At 42.7% G+C, this 21183-nt stretch overlaps 3 protein-coding genes across 4 annotated transcripts in view; 1 reads left to right on the forward strand and 2 right to left on the reverse strand.

The window, feature by feature from the left end:
• LOC117141408 (prolactin-releasing peptide receptor) overlaps positions 1-640 on the reverse strand; it is a 30554-nt gene extending 29914 nt beyond the window's left edge. The window contains exon 1 of the mRNA XM_033304831.1: positions 202-640. The gene's annotated coding sequence lies outside the window, so the exon portion shown is untranslated. The remainder of the gene's footprint in view (positions 1-201) is intronic.
• A 9209-nt stretch (positions 641-9849) lies between these two features.
• On the reverse strand, positions 9850-15579 carry LOC117141122 (H2.0-like homeobox protein). Of its 2 annotated transcripts, none has more exons than XM_033304446.1 (5): positions 14162-15579; positions 13003-13447; positions 12392-12781; positions 11033-11210; positions 9850-10969 (listed from the first exon to the last, which is right to left on the reverse strand). In XM_033304446.1, exons 1-5 carry the CDS (start codon positions 15105-15107, stop codon positions 10814-10816), a joined length of 2115 nt encoding a protein of 704 aa, XP_033160337.1. In that variant the 5' UTR covers positions 15108-15579; the 3' UTR covers positions 9850-10813. The 2 variants fall into 2 exon arrangements, with proteins under 2 accessions (XP_033160337.1, XP_033160336.1); XM_033304445.1 differs by having other exon boundaries at positions 12392-12784.
• Positions 15580-15808: 229 nt separating this feature from the next.
• Positions 15809-19768, forward strand: LOC117141521 (leucine-rich repeat-containing protein 56). The gene is made up of 3 exons (XM_033305012.1): positions 15809-16175; positions 18256-18745; positions 18810-19768. The coding sequence occupies exons 2-3, from the start codon at positions 18419-18421 to the stop codon at positions 19686-19688; spliced, it is 1206 nt and encodes a 401-aa protein (XP_033160903.1). The 5' UTR covers positions 15809-16175; positions 18256-18418; the 3' UTR covers positions 19689-19768.
• The last annotated feature ends 1415 nt before the right edge of the window (positions 19769-21183 follow it).

Consider the following 21183-nt stretch of genomic DNA (forward strand, 5'->3'; position numbering starts at 1 on the left):
ACCTCGGCCTCCTACAGTCTTTTTTGGCAGCGGAAAAACTTTTCTTTGTGGGAGCCAGAGAAAAGGCCGCAGGAGAAAGTTGACTTGAATTCAATTTGTTCGGATCGTAATGAATATACTCGGGGATGTATACATCGGTCTGGCCAAAAAAACATGTCAAACTTATTCACGAATACATTTTGGCGTTCCGCCCATACTCACCCCACACTCCCCACAATGTTTTAATTTAATGATTTAATTTCAAACTGACTTCCAGTAAGTTAATCTTTAACTCGCACTCTGGCCGTTAAATATTATTGTTGGAAAGGCGAAAAGTTTTGGCCCTGCTGGCCACGGAAAAAAGTACTAAACAGGGGGTATAAATAAAAACCGAAAGCTGTCGACCGCCGACGTGTCAACACCGCGTATACGAAATGTATATAAATACAGGGAGGAGGGGAGGAACGGCTCCGAACACACAAAAACCAAAAACCGCAAGGATGGAGGCACTCGAGCACGTTTCGGCACTTGTTTGGTCTCCCCTTCACTGCCTCGCTCCCACTTTCGCTATCAGTTCTTTCCCGCACAATGAAAATATGTTTCCTTTGCCTTTGAAAATCTTCTTTGGGCTTTTCTTCCGGATTTTTCTGCCGATTTTCGCGTCCGCCGTCAACGAAGAATCACAGGCAACTGAAAACGGTCCAACTTCGTGCGGCTAAACGGCCGACCAACAGGTTACTTGCTGATAAGAGCTCGTGGAGAGCCGAGCAACTCGAGTCGCTTCGCTCGCTGCGTATACGTTATATGCAGCATCGTCGGTTTATTACGTATACGCCGCGTTTCACTCACTCAATTGCAAGGGCTTTGAGTGGGCGAGCCAAAATTGAGTGACTTTCCGTGGCACAAGTGCTGAGTGATTCATGTCAATTATCTGCAAGCGAGCAGAGCTGAGTGGATGGCAGTTTACGCCCTGAAATGAGCCGTAAACCGCGGAATTCGGTAAGAGGAACTTCATAAGTCCATCGCTGAAAGAACCACTGATGTCATGTAAAAGTTTATAAGTCGGAATTTATATCTTAAAGCTTAAAGATCGATAACTGGCTTTGGCTAACACTTTAATTTTCCTTTTGCTGAATTTGCAAGGAACTTACCGGCTCGCAAGTATTACATTCTAATTAAATACTCTAGGTCTGCACAAGGCTTTCTTAATAACATATTTTAATAAAGAACTTAAATCCCTGAGTTGCTTGTACAAATATGGAAAAAATATGGAAGAAATCCATAAGTTTCTTTTACAAATATGGACAAAAATGCATCTCTTTCTTGTTTGCTTTAATGGGGACCCAATAATTAGCTAATCAAGCATTATATTTCATTTCTTTCGCACACAAGCAGATGGACCATAAATGTATCTCATCCAATTATCCCCATCAGCCTGTGCTCTCCTTCTAAACTTCCTCATATATGTATTTACTAGCTACGTTCGTCACCTCAATCCGTCGCTTTTCGCAATTTTACACCCAGCCCCTTCGTCACTGCAATGGTATATCTAATTGTCCGTTAAAGGTGTAAAAACTTTTAAACTTTTAAAGCAAAACACTGATTTATAAAACTGATAAAAATGTAAAGTTTCTACTGATATTTAAAATATATTTATAGCTACGTGAAAAATATTCAAAAGTAGTTAAGAAATAATACTTTAAAGTAATTAATACATTATTATATTGATTTATCTTTATCACTACATCATGTTCAAAATAATAAAGAAATACCCGGAATGGGTATCGCGTAATCCGAATACCACCTTTCGTGTCCTTATTTGTTTTGTTATCTGTCGCCGGAAAGTTCCACAGGAAATCACAAGCAGTCAAGGGCATTCGGTGAGGGCTACAAGGGATGTGCCAACTGATGCAGCTGCGATTTATTTATTAAAGCCAAGTCGACAAACAGTTTACACTTGGGACGAGACTCCTCCGCCGGAGCCACCGATTGTCGTCCCTTTGCCATCGTCCTCGGAACTCGGAAGAAGGCTTCATATTTTTAAGCACCTCGCCTGACACATTTATGCTCTGCCAGAAGTGAAGTGAATAGTGGCCGCCTTTCAGAGTCCCATCTCCCTGCGCAGCCTCACTCTTTAGTCCTTTAGCCGATTACCATAAACAATGGCAACTTTCTACCTGAGACGACTCATCCTTATTTTCAGACTGCTCCTCATACTCTTAGGGGAAATTTGTGTAACATATTCAAGCGCTGCTTTCATGAATTTTTATTTACTTGCCAGGCATCTTCACCAACAAGCATACATACATATATGCGGCCAGTCGAACGCCCTGTTGACATTATCAAGTAAATCCGTGTTGCGCATACGCCTCGTAGGCATTTTAAGGAAAAACTCCAAAGATAGCTAGCTGCGGCAAGCAGATGCTCATATACACTCTCTGTAAATCTAAATCCATCTTTTACGATTATTCATATGACAGTTTTATGATATAGTGGTCTAATCCGTTCCGTTTCGACATGAAAATATTTTGAAAGGCGGAAAGATTCTCGGAGAGATCCTTCAAAACTGAGTAACAAGTTTGCTTATAGAAGCACATGGTGTTATCAAATCGGCGGTTGACTGCGATTTAAAACTCTGACTATAATAAATATACCCTCTGTAAGGGTATAATGACAACATACGTCAAAATCTTAACGTCAATTTGGATGAGAGGAAGCTGGTTAATGACGGCTTTTACATCAAGACAGCTTCGCATAAATCCGAGTTAGCAATAACCAAAGATTATTCCAAAACTGTTTATCAAATTTCGTTCTAAATTATTTCCATACTATGAAAATATCTGAAATGTTATATTCTTTTGTTATGTATATTCTCACATACATATTCCAATTAAGATATTTACGAAAATACAAAAAACTACCCAACATTTGGATGGATGTGGTCATTAAGGCGCTTTTATTATTTTATTATTATTATTATTATATTATTATTATATAATAATATATAATAATACAATATAACATCACAACAGAAAGACCACTTTAAATCAGATACGCAATCTAAGGTGCTCCCAATGTCTAAAACAACAGAATTAATAAACAGAAACTTTGTACTTTGGTTTATTTTGCCGTTTTCCTAAGAATTTAATTTATTTTCCCTCTCAGCTGCTCAGTTGACGCTGAACTTCGCTGTGATTCTATATTTATAGGTACATACATTTGTTTGTCCACATATGTTTTGTGTACCTACTTATATACTCGTGTTTTTCCTCATATATTGATTCTATTTTTAGTATTTAATTTAAAATTTCGGGCCATCTTTCAATAAACGCTTTTTGATGCCTTTGAATCGTGGGGTAAGAAATATCACTCCAATTAATTTTTGTACACATGAGAAGTACAATTATAAGCTACAATCGATGAATTTTGGAGTTTTCTTATTCAGTGGGACTTCAAAAGATGCTAATAATAAATTCTATTAATTATGGGTAAGATTAAATTTATATTGGGTATGTGGGCGTTAAGAAACGCTACGTTGAGTAAGTTTACATGGAAATTATTTCACATAATTGTGTATAATTACAATACCAATCAAATCAAACACGTATAACTTTAAGCGAGTCTATAATGGATGTCATACTTCAAATGGTTTGTTTAACTCTTATTCAGATTTTTTTTTGCCATTTGTAAGGACCGTAAACTACTTTTTATCTATTTTTATTGTAAAACTGTGGCCAGCAAGTTAATAACGATGTTAAGGTCTAAAGAAAGCCAATAAGTGTCCTCGATTTTTGGGGAGGGAAAACTACTACAACTTCTCGAAGTTCAAGATGTTTGGGCACAGCACGAACAATACTTGGCACTTACATATTGGCAACTTTTTCTATTGAAATTATATTTATGGCAGCAGCTGCCGCTGGAGGAGTTCCATACGAGACCAAATTATATCCCGGGCTACCTGAGTTGTGCATCGGGATGTGGGAATGGGATACGTGCTCGTGGTGGGGTCTCCGCTCCGCCGGCTTATTAGAGCCAACATATTGTGGAGCCATGGTTATGCTTTGCATATAAATGACCCACATGCATACACTTGGACTGCTCTGCCTTAAAGTCACCGTCAAAGCCCGAAAACCCGTATCCAGATCCCTTCTTGGCCTGGTCACTTTAAGCAGCCACTCTCGACGACATTCGTTTTCAGGCCTCATTGATTGCGATACGGCGACCAAAGAGCGCAGACTATCTATCTATATAGGACTGACAGAACTAGCGAATACCCTACCATAATATCACTTTTCACTTAATATACGTTCTGAAAAATACATAAAAGAATAGATATGTGGATGCAATTATGTATATTAAAACTATCAAATATTTATATAACTAACAAAATTTTATAAAATTATTATAATATTAATTTATTATTATTTTAATTTATATTCTAGAATTTATTTTTCTGATAAAACAATTGTATAGCGTATTTAGAAAAAGGGCCTTAACATTTGAGTTATATCCTTTTTTTGGTCCAACAAATACTCACCTTTTGAATCAATCAAAAGATTGGAAAATTCGTGCAGTGTACATTGTTAAGACATCCAGAATAGAATCACCACTGTATGGGCTCACTCTGATGACTTTGGGCAAGCCCAGCTGCACTGCGTCATCATAAAAGTCGCTTTGAGGACCAAAGTTAAATTTACATAAATTCGCCTGGGTTTCTGGACAAGTTTCCATCCTTTGCTGTTTTCCTCCCGTTCGGCAATCAATAAACGTACATAAATTTCACTTCTATCCGTTTGGTGTTCCTCCTCCATTACTTTTGGCATCTTTTGCGTCTGCCATTTTTTTTGGTCCTCTTTTTTGTGGGCCAAAAGTTCTTATCGCCAGCTAAGCTGGCATTGTCAATGGAGAACACTGGGCGGGGTCGTAATTTATTTCCCATAAAACATGAAATGAAACATTTCGGCTCGTAAATTATGGCAAGAAGCAGGTTGAGGCATCAAAGTATTGTCGAGGTGCAGAAACAAGAATTATAGCCATGTAGTAGACCAGTTGAAAGGTGTCGACTCTTCGACATTTCCGCATGTTTGTTTCCAAAGCCACAGCTTATTATTTCTTATAAATACACAAACTTAGATTCCACGATATATTTTTAATGGATTAAATACCTAAAATATACCACCTACTAGGAAATGCTGTGGCATGACTTCTGACTCTGAGGTAAGAAAGTGCCACGTCTTCGAGAGTTAGAAGGAGTCTTAAGCAAAGGCACCTATGCGACATGGATCAAGAATCTATATGCTTTATATGGTCGAATCTGTTTCCTTTGGTTAGCTGCAAACTTCTGACTGAAATCATTATAAGCCCTGCAAGCGGATACAAATAAAATGTAACATATGCATAACCAATTGCTTTTCATTAGCTCAAAAACCCATTAAAAAGCTTGTTGTCTGTTCACACAAAATTTTCCTCCTTTTAGAAACGATTCTTGCAATTTCATCTCTCTATTTTACGACCCAACTGGAATGAGTGCCAAAGTGAATGGGAAAGGCGCGGTAACATTTCGGTTCAAGAATGTCTACTTTTGGACATGCCTCAATAATTTTAAGCCAGGATCATAAAATCTTTACGCGCAAACTGATAATGGCCCGTTCCGTGGCACTTTGTGGTCAAATGTACAAACAACAAAGCAGGTCGTTCGGGATTCCCATTCCAGGACCACCGAATGTTGTTTATCGCTACCAGACCTGTTTTGGCCAACATAGATGCTGCCATGCTACCGATTTGGGACCTTTTGCTAGCTGCCACATGGAGCCTGGACCATCAGGTGAATGTGGATACAAGGATGTGCGGCTGACTGAGTTTGTCGGCGTTTTGCCGATACTTTCCTGATGTCCGTCGATATCACGCATACGCAGCGTGCGCCACTTCCAGGCTCCAGCAGCTGTGATACCCTCTAAATATTGGGTGATCTGTGCAATGGCAGGATGCTCTGGTCAAATATTTACTTTTGTATTTGTCTACATACATCTTGAATATATATAAAATAAATAAAATATTTCAATTAGTATTTAAATGTTATGTCATATATGATTCATTGGTCTTAGGTGCATTCACTCAGATTGCAAATCTATAGGATTAAAGAATTCAGGTTGGAAGATACTGGTACGCATCTCTAAACCTCAATATAATCACGAGACACTAATGGTTATCACGGAGTCGCTGTTCCCAGTTCGCTGAGCTTCTGAATCCTGCCAAGTGTCATGTTTGACCAGCAGCAGCAATAGCACGCACACACATGCCGACGCATTCGCTTTAAAGCCAATGTAATTCGAAGCTGACTGGAATGTGGTCTACTGCCAACCGGGCAAATGGGCAACTGGCTGTGGGCCTCGTCCTCCCTTCCGCCTCTCCTGCCGCTATTGCCCAGTGGAGCAGCCACATCGATGACAATGACGCCAAATGGCAGAAAAGCTGCAGATGTCGCCCGTCCGCAGTTGGTTCTCATATTTCCCTGATCCTGGCCAAAAGACATCCCCTGTGTGAGCGTGCGCTGCCAGCGTGTTGTGGCATAATTTATACGCTTATTTGTTAATTTCGCACACATTCTGTGGGGGGGAGGGGGGTGGGGAGAAGAGAGGGACGCATGGACAGATACATTACACAAACTCTTGGCTTAATTAAAAGTTAAGGCAACAAGTTTTCGTACTGGCACAGTTGTTTAAGATACCCTTCTTGTGTCACTGTATATTCTAAAACTTACTCTTTTAGAAAATTAATATTTTATTTTTGAGTCTTATAAAGGTAATTGATTTAAATATTTCTGAAGAAATATGGCAGTTATTTTTACATTATTTAAAAGTTAGTTCCACCCAACAAAATTACTTGATTGTAGAAATACCTTTAATATCTAAACATGAAACATTTTAAACTTTTCATTCGTAACATTTTGCATATCTAAAAGTTGTCTATTTAGCTAGAATACAATCCTAAGAATTGGAATACAACATCCAACACATGCGTCATTGTGGCGGTTGCAATGATAATCCTATTACCCATATTAAATACCCTCGGTGACGGGCCAACAAATGTCCTCGATGAGCTATCCCTTTGCATAGTTAGGTGTCCCATCGCATCCTTAGGCTGGGAATATTTCAATTAATCAACTCATCTCGCACCAGCTTGATGGGCATTGCGATAGGCAGCGGAGCTCAAGCAGGGCACCTCGGTGGTGGATGGCTTAGCCGAGATGCTGGCCGGAGCAACAGGATAATTACTCGACCATATGCTCAAATGTCCAGCCCAGGAGGAGGAGCAGCCGCAGGAGGAGCAGCCACAGGAGGAGTAGCCACAGGAGGAGCAGCCATCCAAGGCCAGTTGTGCGACTCGAGTGTTCTGGCCGTAGCTTTCGCTGCGATGTAATTGTAATTTAGACACCACAAGCTCACACGAGTGGCCAGAGGCGGAGGCGGAGGTGGAGGCGAGATCTTGTTAGGGGGGACCAACACAGGTAAACTGCAATGAACTGCTTTTGCTAAGCCCCCCTCAATAATCACTTTATTGGCCTATTGGATTGCATTATTCCTATTATTATAACACATGGCAAACCTAGCATACCCAGCATACCTAAATTTGAAATATAAAACTTTAGTGTTAGTGCCAACCCCCTGAAAGGAAAGCCACTACCATGGGCGTATGTGTTTGTATCTTTGTCTACTGTGCATGTGTTGCGTAATTTTTTCGCTGTCATGCGGCTAAACGTGCGAATTACTCGCCCTTTTTATTCGCTGGGCCAGCCGTCGCTTGTTTTATTATATTTTCTCACCTCATTTTTGCAGCGTTTTATCTCCGCCCGGCCACCACACTCTCGCAGAAAGGCACTTGGAGCCACGTGTGTGTTTAACCTAATTACAGCAGACTCGTCCTTTTCACTCACAACTGGCTGCCAGGATACTGGGTTCCAGGCCATAGTTCATTCCGCCTGCGCTTGTAACTGCAAACAGGCAGATTAATGTTGAGTGTTTACTCAAATAATGACTTTTTTAATCACTTTTAAAGGGAAATTTAATGCTTACTCTTCTATTATCATAGCACCTTTTTTAAAAATGATTATTAACGTAAATCCTGTTATGTCAAATATACATAGATATGTTTTCTTTCAAAAGTAAGTAAGTATTTTGTCCCAATTTGGAAAATCACACTTAGCTGAAAGAGCATTAAGAAGTCGTCCTTCGACGGCGATATTATACCTGAAGTTCCACGTCCTTTTAAAGGATGTGCTAGGCCACAAAGCATCTTGTATCCTGGTCTATTGTGCTGCTCTGGTGCTTGTGCTTGTTGTTGTCGAGTCATTATATTCATTTAGGAATTCAATTATCGCCATAATTGCAGCAAGTGGTTAATGATGATAATGCGTTTACTCCGATAACGCTGGCGATTGTGATAACGATGCCGGTGACTCGCGTTTTATCCCAGGAACATCTAATTACAGGGCATGCAAGTTTGTTAAAAGCGCCAGGATTTACATTTTAAATGCCAATTTTCGCCAGAATGTACTTATGAGCGACTAAACAACTCAACATAATTAATGCCTTTTATAATATTGTACTTACTCTCTGTGAGCCTAAATAAGTGGAACTTAACTTAGGTCACAAAAATTATTTATGCAAATGCAAAAGAGCAGAAGTACGCTAATTGTAGTCTAGTTCAATCGAATCTTCAAAACGACCTTAGCTAATTATGAAATTTTACGCCAAACATTTACATGACAAAGATCGCATTTTGCAATGCAAAAAGGCAGCAACAAAGAATATTTTAAATGATGTGAAACATTTAAATTTGGAATTTGTGAAGCGTGCGTCCTGCGAATTGACTTGGCTCAAATGGGTTGCGCTCATTTTAACAGCTTTGTTTTCGCTTTGAAGTCATTTAGCGACCCATTAAAAGTTTTATTGGCTTCTGTTGGCGAGAGAATAAAGATTCGAATCTTGTTTGTATTGGGCTGCTCGTGGTCTCATGTGTACAAAATTTTCCTAACAATTGAGTGGAATAACAATTTTGCTTTCATTATCTTTAATTTAGAATTAATAAATCAATTGGCAAATTGGTAGCGCATATAGAAATATCTTGGTATCATATTAACGTGACATTTTAACCCCAATCGTAGCTAAATTCGAGATATACACCTTCTCGGATTATTTGTCCATAAATAAATTGTTGATTTTAATAAAATTAAGTGCCTATACACAACACAAGATCTAATAGCTCACATTCTACATTTATTTTTTGGCGCCATCTAGCAGATAACAATATCATTAATCTTGTTTCACAACCATTGACATTTTACATTACATAATGTATAATTATGATTTTTTTACGCTTACCAAATATTGGCATAATCAACATTTTGCAGGATTTCAAGGAACTGTCGGATTATATTCCAATTTTCACATCAATGCTTAAGTCGGTTGAGTGAGTTGGAATGATTTTTCATAAATTTATGCTTTCCTCGCACAAGATGTCAATTTGTTTGATTTGATTTCACTGATATATCTACTATGTATTTTATTTTGAAACGTTCCTACATATATCACTTGGGAATCTGAATCGCTGTTCTACTATATTATAATAATATAATATAATAATATAATATATATATTGAGAAATTCGAACTACGTCTGATCGAGTTTTCAGTGGATGAAGTTCTCATCTTCGTGTGATTACTTACGATGTAAGATTTCATTATCCTTTCAAAAACTATTCCGCCACTCAAAAATAAAGTATGCATGCTGATCATAAAAATAAAAGTTTTTAATAAAGCTTAATTAAACTTAGCCCAACCTTAAAAAAAAATCAGGTATTCTTTCTTGCCTTTATACATTATTTTTGTTTATTTGCGTTTATATTTTTTATATACAAGTTTACAATGAGATTTCCTTGTCATCCGCTTTGATCGATTCGTTAGCTCATTTGTCTATATGTTTTTATTACATTTGCCTCTGTATATTGGTTAGTGTATAATTAAACTTTAATATTCGTTATTTTATTGCACTCGGTTTATATACAGCTCAGGTAGAAGCTTAAACTGCCGTTTACATGCATCTATGGTAAAGGAAAGAAGGCGCAACAAATGATTTACTAACTGCAAAATCAAGAATGAGTAACTAAGAGGCATCACCTAAAACTTGAATTGAACAATGTAAATAACTAAAACACACTTCTATATACACACATACGTTTGCTGGATGCTGGAAATATTGTACAAAACACATTCGCTAAAATTATACTTAATATAGGCGATCCTAATCGACTGAGGATATAATTTGGGAAGCCTTTGCCGTAAAAGTGCCGCAACGATAATAAAAAAAAAACTAAGGATTCTGTATCTTAAGACGATATGTGTGAGTAAAATGATTTCAAGAATTGTAAATATTTCTATACTCGCGCTTGTAATGTATATCAATTATGTGTATATCTATGTAGGTAACATATGGTATATATGCGTAAGTACATGAATACATCTATCTGCTATCTGGTAAATATAGGTATTTCATATTCTTCCCGCTTTAACAGTACGAGTATTCACTATATTTGCTTAGTTAACTAGCTCGAAGGTTAACCATTGGGTTCTCTGGTTGTCATATTATCGGTTTCCCCGTGGGTTTGTTCCAGCGGCCTGCGAAGGGCATCAGTGTGAATCCTTAAGAGACGACTTTAAAGCTTAAGATTTGGGTATGCATAAGAGTCCTATTGCGTTTCGATTATGCCGTACATATAAAAAGCCGATAACTGAACAACAGCTGCTAAGAGTTCGATATTTACACTTGTCGCCTTAAATTCAATTATTTGTCAACTGATATTTGGTGAGGTCCACCAGGTGCTCATACAGCATATCCTCCTGCGGCGTCAGTCCGATCATAATCCACCCGGATATGGCGGCAATGCTCCTCGTCACCGACAGGCTGCTCCACACGCTCTGCACACTGTTGCTCAGCTGCTCGAAATGGAGTAGATTGGATATGGAACTCAGACCTATCACCACGATCCTTGCGCTTACCATCTCCTGTTGCGTCAGCGTTATGTTGGCATTGTTGTTGAACAGGTACAGCTTCTCGTCGATGGAATCGGAGCAGATGGTTAGGATTATTGTCGCCACATAGATCATGGTGATGATGAGCCACCGAAACGAGATCAGTTCGCTGGCGTTCGAGAAGCTCCAGCGACAGATGTCCATCCTACAAATTTGAAATGGCAAAGTTAGGCAGTTGTAGTCAATAACTAAAAAAAATGTATTTTATTTTCTTCTAAGCTATTATTAAGTGGGCGCACTTAGATATACGCACCCCCACTGGAAATAACTTATTCATGAATAAAAGTTTCTGAAAGTTTAGCTGCGTACGGTGTGCACTTCCTACAGATTCCTGCATGACCTGACATTTACCCGTAGCACTCCGCTTGGCAGAGGGGCAAAGGTCAGGACACAGACTCCACTTCCACTGCCTGAAGATACTTAACATTTAGCCCAGCCACAGCGGCACATAAATCAAATGGCGCTGGGATAACGAAGCGAAATGTCATACACAGTTTCACACTTCCATCCAGCCAGCCGAAAATGGCACAATTCGAATGGGCAAACAACGTCAGACAGTTCCTTTGGACCACCTAAAACCCAACCACTCAACCACCCGGCCACCCAAGCCATTCAAAACCACCCACACACTTGTGCCATCGACTGGCGCAGCCTTTAAAGGTCAAGAGTGCAGCCAGGGTGGTTCGCTTGTGTGTGGGCAGCGACTTTGGCATGCAAAAAGAGCAAAGTTTAAGGGCATTAAAATATTTTGTGGCTGATGAAAGCGGCCACGCAATGCGAGCCCCGCAAATTTGTATTTCTATGAGAGCACGAAGCCGAACAAGTACCCAAATTGAGGTCACACCATCGCCATCACCATCAGTTCCACACACACTATCATCCATCAGTGTGGAACGATATCCTCGTGTCTAGACAAAGGAAAATGAAGGAAGTATGCAGAACCGGAGGTGCGAGGGCTAACTACCCACTTCCTCCAGCTGGCTTCCAGCTCAATGAAACTCCCAACGAATCCTTCGCCAACTGAGGTCAATGAGTTCTGGTGGCGAAACTCCATGGCTGCCACTAAGCACTTAGCATTCCCTTCTTGGCCTTCTATTTTTAGCCGCTCGTTGACGAAGGTTGCGTGGTAGGCCAAATTGGCTTTTAATCAAGCCAAAGGACATCGAAAGCCCAAAGGACGCAATTGGAATTGTGACTAAGTGACTAGAAAATTAGAAAATCCATCGCCTAAAGAGCTAAGCTAGCTTAAGGGTTCTATCTATAGTTATGCTAAATAGAATTTCTTTTCTTTTTTTACACTAATATATCCTTTCAGCCCAAACTCACCGATCGAAAACGGAAACCAGACAGATAATGGCCAAGCAGTAGAAGGTATTCAAGTAGATCTCCGCAAATCCGGCGTAGTCACTTATCAGGGCCAGTCCGGATGCCGCTGCGGATGGGGATGAGGATTCGCCCGACTCCGTTCCCCGATCACCAGAATCGAGGTCCATCGGCGATGGTGTCGATGCGGCTGGGGGTTGGGCCGTGGATGACACCGTCTCGCCCGCAAGACTCATGCCATTGATGACCTTGGCCCAGTCCATGGGGTGGCTGCTCAGCACGAAGAGTAGGTGGGCCAGAGCTAGACCGGCTAGCAAGCCGTGGCATATATTCGAGATGAGCAGCCAGATTCGTTGAACTACACAGGCTAGTTGTATGTTGCTGGTGATCCCACTGCTAGTAAAGTAAAGTAAATTTCCGGATTAGAGTGACATCACTGACTTTTATTCTGTGTATGTTTAAATATCTTTTCTTTCTCGAATACTTAAAAACAAATATAAAAAATGAGTATCTCCCCTACTAACAGAATATAAGTAAGTGTTTTATGATAACCTTGGATACTTTCATATGCCTAACTGAAATCTGAGGTATCTTTTCTATTTCCCACAACTCACCGATTAAAGTCGGCATCCAGCAAACAGCGGGTATCACCGTAGCTGCCACGCCCACTTCCATTTCCGCCCATTCCGGCGCCGCCGTGGGCGTGGCTGCCGCTGGAGCGGAAGAGGCGACCGGCGCCTCCAAGCTCCGCGGCCGAGATGCCATCAAGGCGACCTCCTCCTCCTCCGCCACCACATCCACCTCCGCCGCCGGATGCCGAAATTCCGGCGGTTCCACGAACAGCCGCCCCCAGGAAGGAGCGCTTGTAGTAGCTGTGCTCCACGGGTCGATATCCGGATGACGTCTGCAGGAACATCTTGTCGATGTGCGCGGGCGCATCGTCCGTGGGCGAGACGACCGGCGTGAATGGGTTGTAGATCTCCTCGCCATCGGCCGGAGCTATGTCGTCGGCCAGCTCCTTCAGAATCGAAGATATCCCGCCTGCCGAGTACAATTTGGCTGTGGGTGAAAGAGGGATTTCATTACACTATTGTTTGTTACTTTGTGGTTCCATTCTCAGCTTCATATGAGAACCATTTGTTATACGTTTATTATAAACAGAATATGAATCAAATATATAGTAAATGCTATTAAAATACACTCATTTACAAAGAAAAAGACAACCAGTTCTACTTAGTTTATTAAAAGAATAATCAAACAAGCTCGTCTAAGACGGCATGGTATCATGGCTCAGACGAGCGAGTGCGCAGAATCGAAAAAGCGGTGGGTGGATGAGCAGGTAGATGGGTGGATGGGTGGAGCTTTTGCTGCAGATGGTTTTACTGAATGGGAACTGAGATCCGGAAGTGGGGAACACGGGCTCTACCCAAAAAATATCAGTCAATTCGTTTTGCGGAATTTATCGTTGGGTCTGGGGTACTGTTTTTTGAATTGCAATTACTTTTAAACAAAAGATATTCAAGCGCAAGCAGAAATATATATTAAATTAGTTAACCTTAAGTATTTCACAACTATCATTTAACTTGTCTTGCTTTAATAAGCCAATGTAATTACTTGCTTAGTATTTTCAAAGGAATCCCTAACCATTTTTATACATTTTTGGTCGCATTACACAAACTAATTGATCTACTATCATCATCAAATAACTTTAATTCCTTACTTTAAGTAAGTGATTTGAGAGTGCTTAAGTTCTAAAAGTTAAAATATACTCACAGATTAGCTGGCCCCGCTTGTCCCTTTGCGACTTGGTCTTCCGGTGGACGCGTCTCTCCTCCAGGCTCTGGTCGATCTCGAGTTCGCCGGAGAGCGAGGCGTCGTGCATGTCGGAGCACTGCTTGAGGTACCGCATCAGGGTTTCGTTGGCCTGCCGGACCTCCATCTCGCCGGCGGCTATTAGCTTCCGTTCGCGTCTCCGCCGGGACTCCGACTTGCTCCTCTTGCGCCGCGGACTCTTGTCGAAGCTGCTCCTCGAGCGCAGGGATCGCTGGGCGGGACTGGCCTGAGGGTCGGAAAGCGACTGCTGCTTTCTCGATGCGCCCGTGCTAGTTCCGTTTCCAGTTCCGTTTCCGGTTGCGGCGGGTGCGGAGGGCGTGGGAGAGCTCTGCTTGAGCTCCCGGTCCATGTACCCAAGTATTCCGCGATGAAAGGACGCATCCGGATCAGCAGGTGAGTGAGTACGCCTGGACCGATGGTGATGGGTGGCCGGTAGTTGCTGCAGGGTCTCCCGCAGACTCATCGCATCGCCGGATGAGTTGCGACTGCCATCACTCTGCTTGGGCGGCGGCGGTGAGTCCCTGGTATTGCCAGCGCCCAATGGCGACTCCTCCTCCCCCTCCTCCTGGCCCGGCGGGGCGTGGCCGTTGACCAGCACCACCGTTTGCTGCGACGTCTGGCTGGGCGAACCCACCAGCTCTATGCTGTCCGCCGAGCTCTGGGCACTGATGCGACCCGCACTGCTTGGCGTACCGCCGCTGCCGCCCGGATCCGCCGATGCCACGCCCTCGTTGAGGGCTGTGGCACAGTCCAAGGCCTCTGCCCGCTCGGGCGTGGTGGGCGGTGGAGCTGCCGCTCCCGTAGCCACCGCCTCCCGTTCCAGGCGCCGCTGTCGCGCCTCCGTGCGGCGATGCCGCTGATGTTGGCGGTGCACCTTCGCCTCCATGTGGACTTGTGGGATGCTAGATCCGATCCGAGCCGAGTTGAGCCACTAGGCCAGCTGCATAACAGGTGGACACCCCCTGGGAACGGGCACGGAAACGGGAATGGGAGTGGGAACTTTGTGCTGCTGCAGCTTTTGACCCAAATAACACAGTGCACACCCACACACACACACACACCCGCGAGAGGACACGACCACAACGACAATCAGCGAATGCAGCTCAGCTGCGAGCTGGTGGCATTTCCTCAAGGCTCCACTTCAGCGCACTCTGCACATGCGGATTTCATTGACGACCGAAGAACTGATCACTTATCGGATAGATCAATCTCTGTGTTACGGTACTGCGTTCGATTTTTACTCGATTACGGCGTTATCCGTGCATTATTCTTAAATTCCTAAAAAAATAATCACGAGGCGAACGGAACCGAAACCAAAGCAACGCGTTCGAGACTCTGTTCTGCAATAACAACGAATTGGTCATTGCGAGGGGCTTAAATAGACGCGGCTCTCACAACTTTAAAGCCAACATTACCCTCTGACGCTGACTGCTCTGCCTCTGTTAACAGTGGCAAAATATACTGTTAGTTTTTCGACTTGAATCCGGACTGAAATGTCGATAAAGCATACATACACCACGGTTTGAGCGCATGATATAAATTTGTAAATATTATAAAACTTTAATTGTTTTGATTTAATCACCGGTTGACAGACTCGATATTACAATCTTCCAGACACTTTGGAAATTAAATCAATATTTGATGTCTACGAATTTCCTCGCCATTCAAAACATTCATATTCAAAATTTTACATTTCCGTCTTTTGACCGGCAGTGTCAAATGCTTAAGCGCAGTCTCCAACCAATGTTAAGCCTGGTGCCCTGTTAACTGTAACAGTGACGCCCACGCCGACGTCGACGTCAATGAGAGGCGAACGGTATTTTTGGAAAGCCATTGAGAGCGAACACGTTTCAATGTAGTTGTAGCGTAGTAACCGTTCGAGAGAGAGTGAGCGCTAGAGCTTTAAGGACAATGACGTCAACAGTGCGTGCCTGTGCACCCACACATTGCAGGTGTTTGTGTAATAGTGTGTGTCTATGTGTGTTGCTTGTGCTTGAGTTTGTTGGTATTATTGACAAATTCTATTTTTAGACATCTATAAAAATGTGCGAGCTGAAGATGGGATTTTATTAGCAACACCTTAACTCACACTTAAAAAGCAGCTGTGCTTCACTGGAAGAAACTTCGCCGTTTATAGGGCGGGATTTTAAAACAATGTGTGGAAGTAGTAATAAGTTAGTAAATGGAATTTTATAGATTTTTGTGATTACTTTTAAATTAGTTTTTTTGCACACATTCTTCCCATCTGCTACGTCATATTTTGCAAAAAGCGATTTCGCCCACGCGTCTCTTCTCTCTCCTACACAATCAACATCACTTTCTCCGTCTCTCATTCTCTCGTTCTGCCTCTCTCTTTCGCACTTTCTCCTCTGTGCAATCGATAAATGCGTGGTAGGATGTCAGCTCACTGCGCAGCTTTCGCCTCTGATGACGTCAATGGAAAAAGCTCAATCCAAAACCAAAACAACAACAGTGCCTCCCTTAGGAGTCAACCCCCTCCCTCTTAACGGAGGAAAATTGACAAAAGCCGGCAAAAGCTTGACAGGCGTCAGGAAAATTGGATTATAGTAAAGCTGAGAAAAGAGAGAGAGAGAGAGAGAGAGAGAGAGAGAGGGACAGACAAAGAATCCTTTTGGCGTTGGCGTTGGCTAATGGCCCTTGAAATGGCTATAGTTTTTGATGCGGGCGGATCCAGAATATATATCCATATAACATAATATGCAGAAATAATAACAAATTATTAAAAATCAATATTTTGCGTTATAACATTTTTGGACTATTTTACACATAAATGTCTAGAGAACGGATTATCAATTGCTATCCTGTTCATCCGCCTCTGAACAGAAAATAACCGCGAAACCCTCACCGCTCTCCCAAGCCAGACAGACATCCTGGAAGAGAGCGAGAGAGAGAGTTTGACAGAAAGAGGAATGGAAAAGAACGTCGATGGTAAAGAGTTTGAGTGCGAACGTCACGACCATGACGTCACACTGACGTCAGTGGGCGTATTGCCAAAAAGAAGAACGCTGTTGCGGCGGAATGATTGCGGGCGACAAAATGCTGCAAAAAGGCAGATCGATATAAAACCAAGTCCTCTGTCAAATTTATAGTGAAATAGCGTGGTCAATTGATAAGTTTATTCTCACAGTACATGCTCCTAAAACAAAGAATATTTAGAGTACATTGATTAAAGTCTTCTAGTAAACATTTAAATTTAGCCAAAATGGTTTTCATTAAAAATGGGGCACAGAATCAGAGAACTGCAGCAAGCCACTGGCACTCTAAGTGTGGTAAAACACCCGGGTTCACTTGCGGCAATAAAAATCACCCGAGTGTTTTACCAGTGTTTTTTGTTACTTGCAAAAGAACACCATTGGGTGCGTTTTTTAATAGCTTCTTTCTTGAAGCTTTCTGAAACAATTTTAAATTCCGTTGTCGTCTTGATGTTAGGCAACATTTATGGCGGGATATATTGGAGGTGTCCTTTTGTAAGAATTTGAGCACTTTCCGGCATTTACTGCAGAACCAGTAATCCATCCAACCAGAGTCCATTCAGAACAGTTTCATCTTCTTTAAAATGTCACATAAAATGATCCAAACAACAGGTTTTCCTTTACGTTGATTGGCATCTGAGCAAGATCCATTCATAAGTTTATTTGTTACGAAGTCTTCCGTTTATGCCATTATTGCGACCTTCTTCTTTGGCTTCAAAATCATACTGAATCCTAGCACGCTAGCAAGTGCATCCAGACACTCGACTGTCTACGAGGCACTCGAGTGTCTACGAAACATCCAAGTTTTTTACGGGAAACTCAAAATTGTTGAGTGTGAATCGAGTGGCAAAAAATGACACTTTTGCAGTTCTCTGCACAGAATTATTACTACATTCCATCTATTCTATTAGTAAGATAACATTTTGGAAGGCTATTGCATACTATTTAGGACCATAAACTTTTTGACTATAAGTTAACAATATGAACTAGCTAACTAAAAAGTTAATACCAAGAAAAAAAGCTCTTTTTTATAATATTCAGCCGGAAAGAGTTCAATAGTGATCTAATGAATAACAACAATGGAGAGTGACAATGCCACCAAGTAGCGTTGCCAGTGGATACGCTTGGGTTGTTAGGTCAATAAAGACAGACAAAATACAGCAGGCCACTGAAGAGATAGGTATTGCACTGAGAAATACTAATAATGCCACTGCTGGAGGCACCTGCGGACTACCTGGAGTCCTCTCCGGATCACTCGCTCCAGGCGGAACTGCCCATCCTTCTGGCACCGCCGGGTCCGGCCGCCTTGGCCCAGGTCCGGATGCCTCCGCCCGAGGTGCGGCTCAATCATCAGAATCCCGCCCAGCAGCAGCAGCGGATGCAGTTCAACCGCCGCCAACTGGGTCGCCGGAACTCCTTCGATCGGGATGTGGCCATTGCCGAGGAGGAACAACACCTTCCGGCCTTCGTCCACCTGCTGCCCGTGGTGCTGCCGCAACAGGGTCCGGAACCGACACTGGATGAGCTACTGGTTGGTGCATGTTATCCTTGAGAATTAAAAGTGATGAAGTGGTATTAAAATATTGTTCGTTTAGCGCCGAGTGACGCAACGCACGGATCTGGAGGCGGTGGAGCAAGTGCGCCTGCGCGTGATCTCCTACACAGTCAGCCTGTCCCGCCTGTCGCTCTTCCTGCCGCGCCTCCAATCCCTCGACCTGAGTGGCAGTGTGCTGAGCTCCCTGCGCGACCTGGGCTACGGACTCCTCCAGCTATCCAGGCTGGACATCAGCAACTGCGGCCTGAATAGCTTCGACGGCACCAGTGGATTGCCGGCCATCCGGGTGCTAATCGCTGATGGAAACATGATCCAGCGGGTGGATCCGCTGGCCGAACTGGTCCACCTGCGCGTTCTCAAGGCAAGGAACAACCGGATCAGTGAGCTGGGCCTGCTCTCCTTCCTGGGAATGTGCCCGCAGCTGCAGGAGGTGGAGTTGCAGGGCAATCCCGTGTGTCGTTTGCCGCTCTACCGCTCGCTCCTGGCGCGCAGTGTGCCCACGCTGCAACTGTTGGATGGACGGGTGTTGAACGGTGAGCCTGCTCCTGTGGAGATGGAGGAGGCCACATCCCCGGCATCAAGTGATCTGGAGTCTGGCTCCGAGACGACTGCACAACGGCCGAACACGGCACCTGCACCGGAACCCGTTCATATCGCCATAAATGCCGCCATCCGGCGCCAAGTCTCGGCCAGCTCCGCCTCCACTCCAGTGGCAGGATCGGTTTTGGGCCTAGTGCGCCAGCGGCGGAGGCGCAGTGGCCACGCCTGGGTCAGTTCCTCCTCCTCCAGCGGATCGTCTTCCGCCTCCTCGGCCCGATCCACCCGGGCGCCATCCATGAGCTCCTGCTCGTCCAACAGCAGCCTCGACGTCCAATCATCGTCCCATTATGTCTTCAGCACACAGTCCACGCTGGAATAGACCACACTGCAAAAAAAGTTCATATTTTATACACAATATTACAGATGATCTGCATCGGGATTCAAAATCCTGACTGTTAAAACTGGTTATACCATAAACAATAAAAAAAAACAAAATTAATTAAGCTTAAGAGCTTGTAAAATAAATACACACAATTACATCATAAGAGCTACGGTATTTGTTTTATTAATTCACATTTTTGTCCATTTACTATTGTGATTGTTTCTTAATTAATGAAGCCAAAGCTATAATATTTATTTAAGTATTTAACAGGTGGAAGGAAGAGTTTCCAACACCAAGGACATTATCCAGGGGGGGTCAGATAGTAGAATTCATCTTCCAACACTGGAAACTCTTAGTAAAAGCACATAGAAAACAGCTTATGTATGGGAAGCAGATTGGTAGAAGTGGAGGCAGATTGACTAAGAGAATAAGAATAGTACATAGTGTAAATAAACAACGGGAAGTTAAGTGATAGGCTTCTTTCCGCTGTCCACGCAAATAAATGAGTATGTTAATTATTTCTAGGAAAAATATTTATTTATTCTTCAAACTAGTAAATATGAATGCAAGATATGATTTGATGATGGACGCGGCAAGGTAGTTGCCCGCGAACTCTTCCGCCTGCACCGTTGTTGCAAGGGGATGTCAACGTGGCACGTTGCTGCTCACGTAGTTGCTGCAGTGTGTTGCGGCGAGTTGCTGCCCACAACACAGTCACCTCGTTGTCGCCTCTGTAGCTGTGGTGTGGTACAGAGTGCGGATCAGGACCAGGTGGTGGCCACGATCGGTGACTATAACTAAAGTGACCAACTGGAATAAGCCGGTAGCAGGGTCGTAGCTCCGACTTGATATTCACGGGAGGTATTTTACGATCACGTCACTTTATTTCGGCTGTCAGTTTAGAACTAAATAATACAAAGAGAGAAAGCTTAAGATTACCCTATCTCGCACAGATCACGGCCGCCGACCAGCATCCGAAGTATAGCTTCGTGTGTCGTTCGTCGTCACACGCAGCTTTTCCTGATGTTACTTGTTAACTTGCATATACGTTTGGTCCCAAAATTACACTAATGGTGATTGCTTGTTGAATGTGGAAATCTCTAAATCGGCCTAATCCGAGCAACTCCACCTCCAGACTGCGAATGTGGGTTTATGGATGTAGGGGTAGAGAGAGCTCCACGTTTATAACCCAACCACATCGATAGACTTCGATGACCATGTTTCGCAAGCATATGATAAAAACTGTTACATCAATGATTGCTAAAACTTGGCTTCAATGGACTTGCTTTAACAGCAATAATTTTTATAAATAAAAGCCAATTCACAGGTCAAAAGTATTTCACTTTTTAATAAGACATACATAATAAGAGATACATTTGTATCTCATTTTCTCGCCATTTAATTGTTACACCATCGAGAGCAGTGCCAGGAGACATAAGTATGATCATTTGCTGTGTTAGACACAACAGCAAATAATGCCCAAAGGACAACC

The sequence above is a fragment of the Drosophila mauritiana genome, chromosome 3L, assembly GCF_004382145.1.
Source record: "Drosophila mauritiana strain mau12 chromosome 3L, ASM438214v1, whole genome shotgun sequence".
Lineage (NCBI taxonomy): Eukaryota > Metazoa > Arthropoda > Insecta > Diptera > Drosophilidae > Drosophila > Drosophila mauritiana.

What these genes read in the sequence shown, in the direction of transcription:
- LOC117141122 (XM_033304445.1), bottom strand. Translation starts at nt 15,107, where the DNA reads ATGGAGGCGAAGGTGCACCGCCAACATCAGCGGCATCGCCGCACGGAG. An exon ending in CTGGTTTCCGTTTTCGATCG is followed by an intron (nt 11,211 to 12,391) that starts GTGAGTTTGGGC and finishes TCAAATTTGTAG; the next exon opens with GATGGACATCTGTCGCTGGA. An exon ending in CGCTGACGCAACAGGAGATG is followed by an intron (nt 10,970 to 11,032) that starts GTAAGCGCAAGG and finishes CATTTCGAGCAG; the next exon opens with CTGAGCAACAGTGTGCAGAG.
- LOC117141521 (XM_033305012.1), top strand. Translation starts at nt 18,419, where the DNA reads ATGCCACTGCTGGAGGCACCTGCGGACTACCTGGAGTCCTCTCCGGAT. An exon ending in CGACACTGGATGAGCTACTG is followed by an intron (nt 18,746 to 18,809) that starts GTTGGTGCATGT and finishes TTGTTCGTTTAG; the next exon opens with CGCCGAGTGACGCAACGCAC.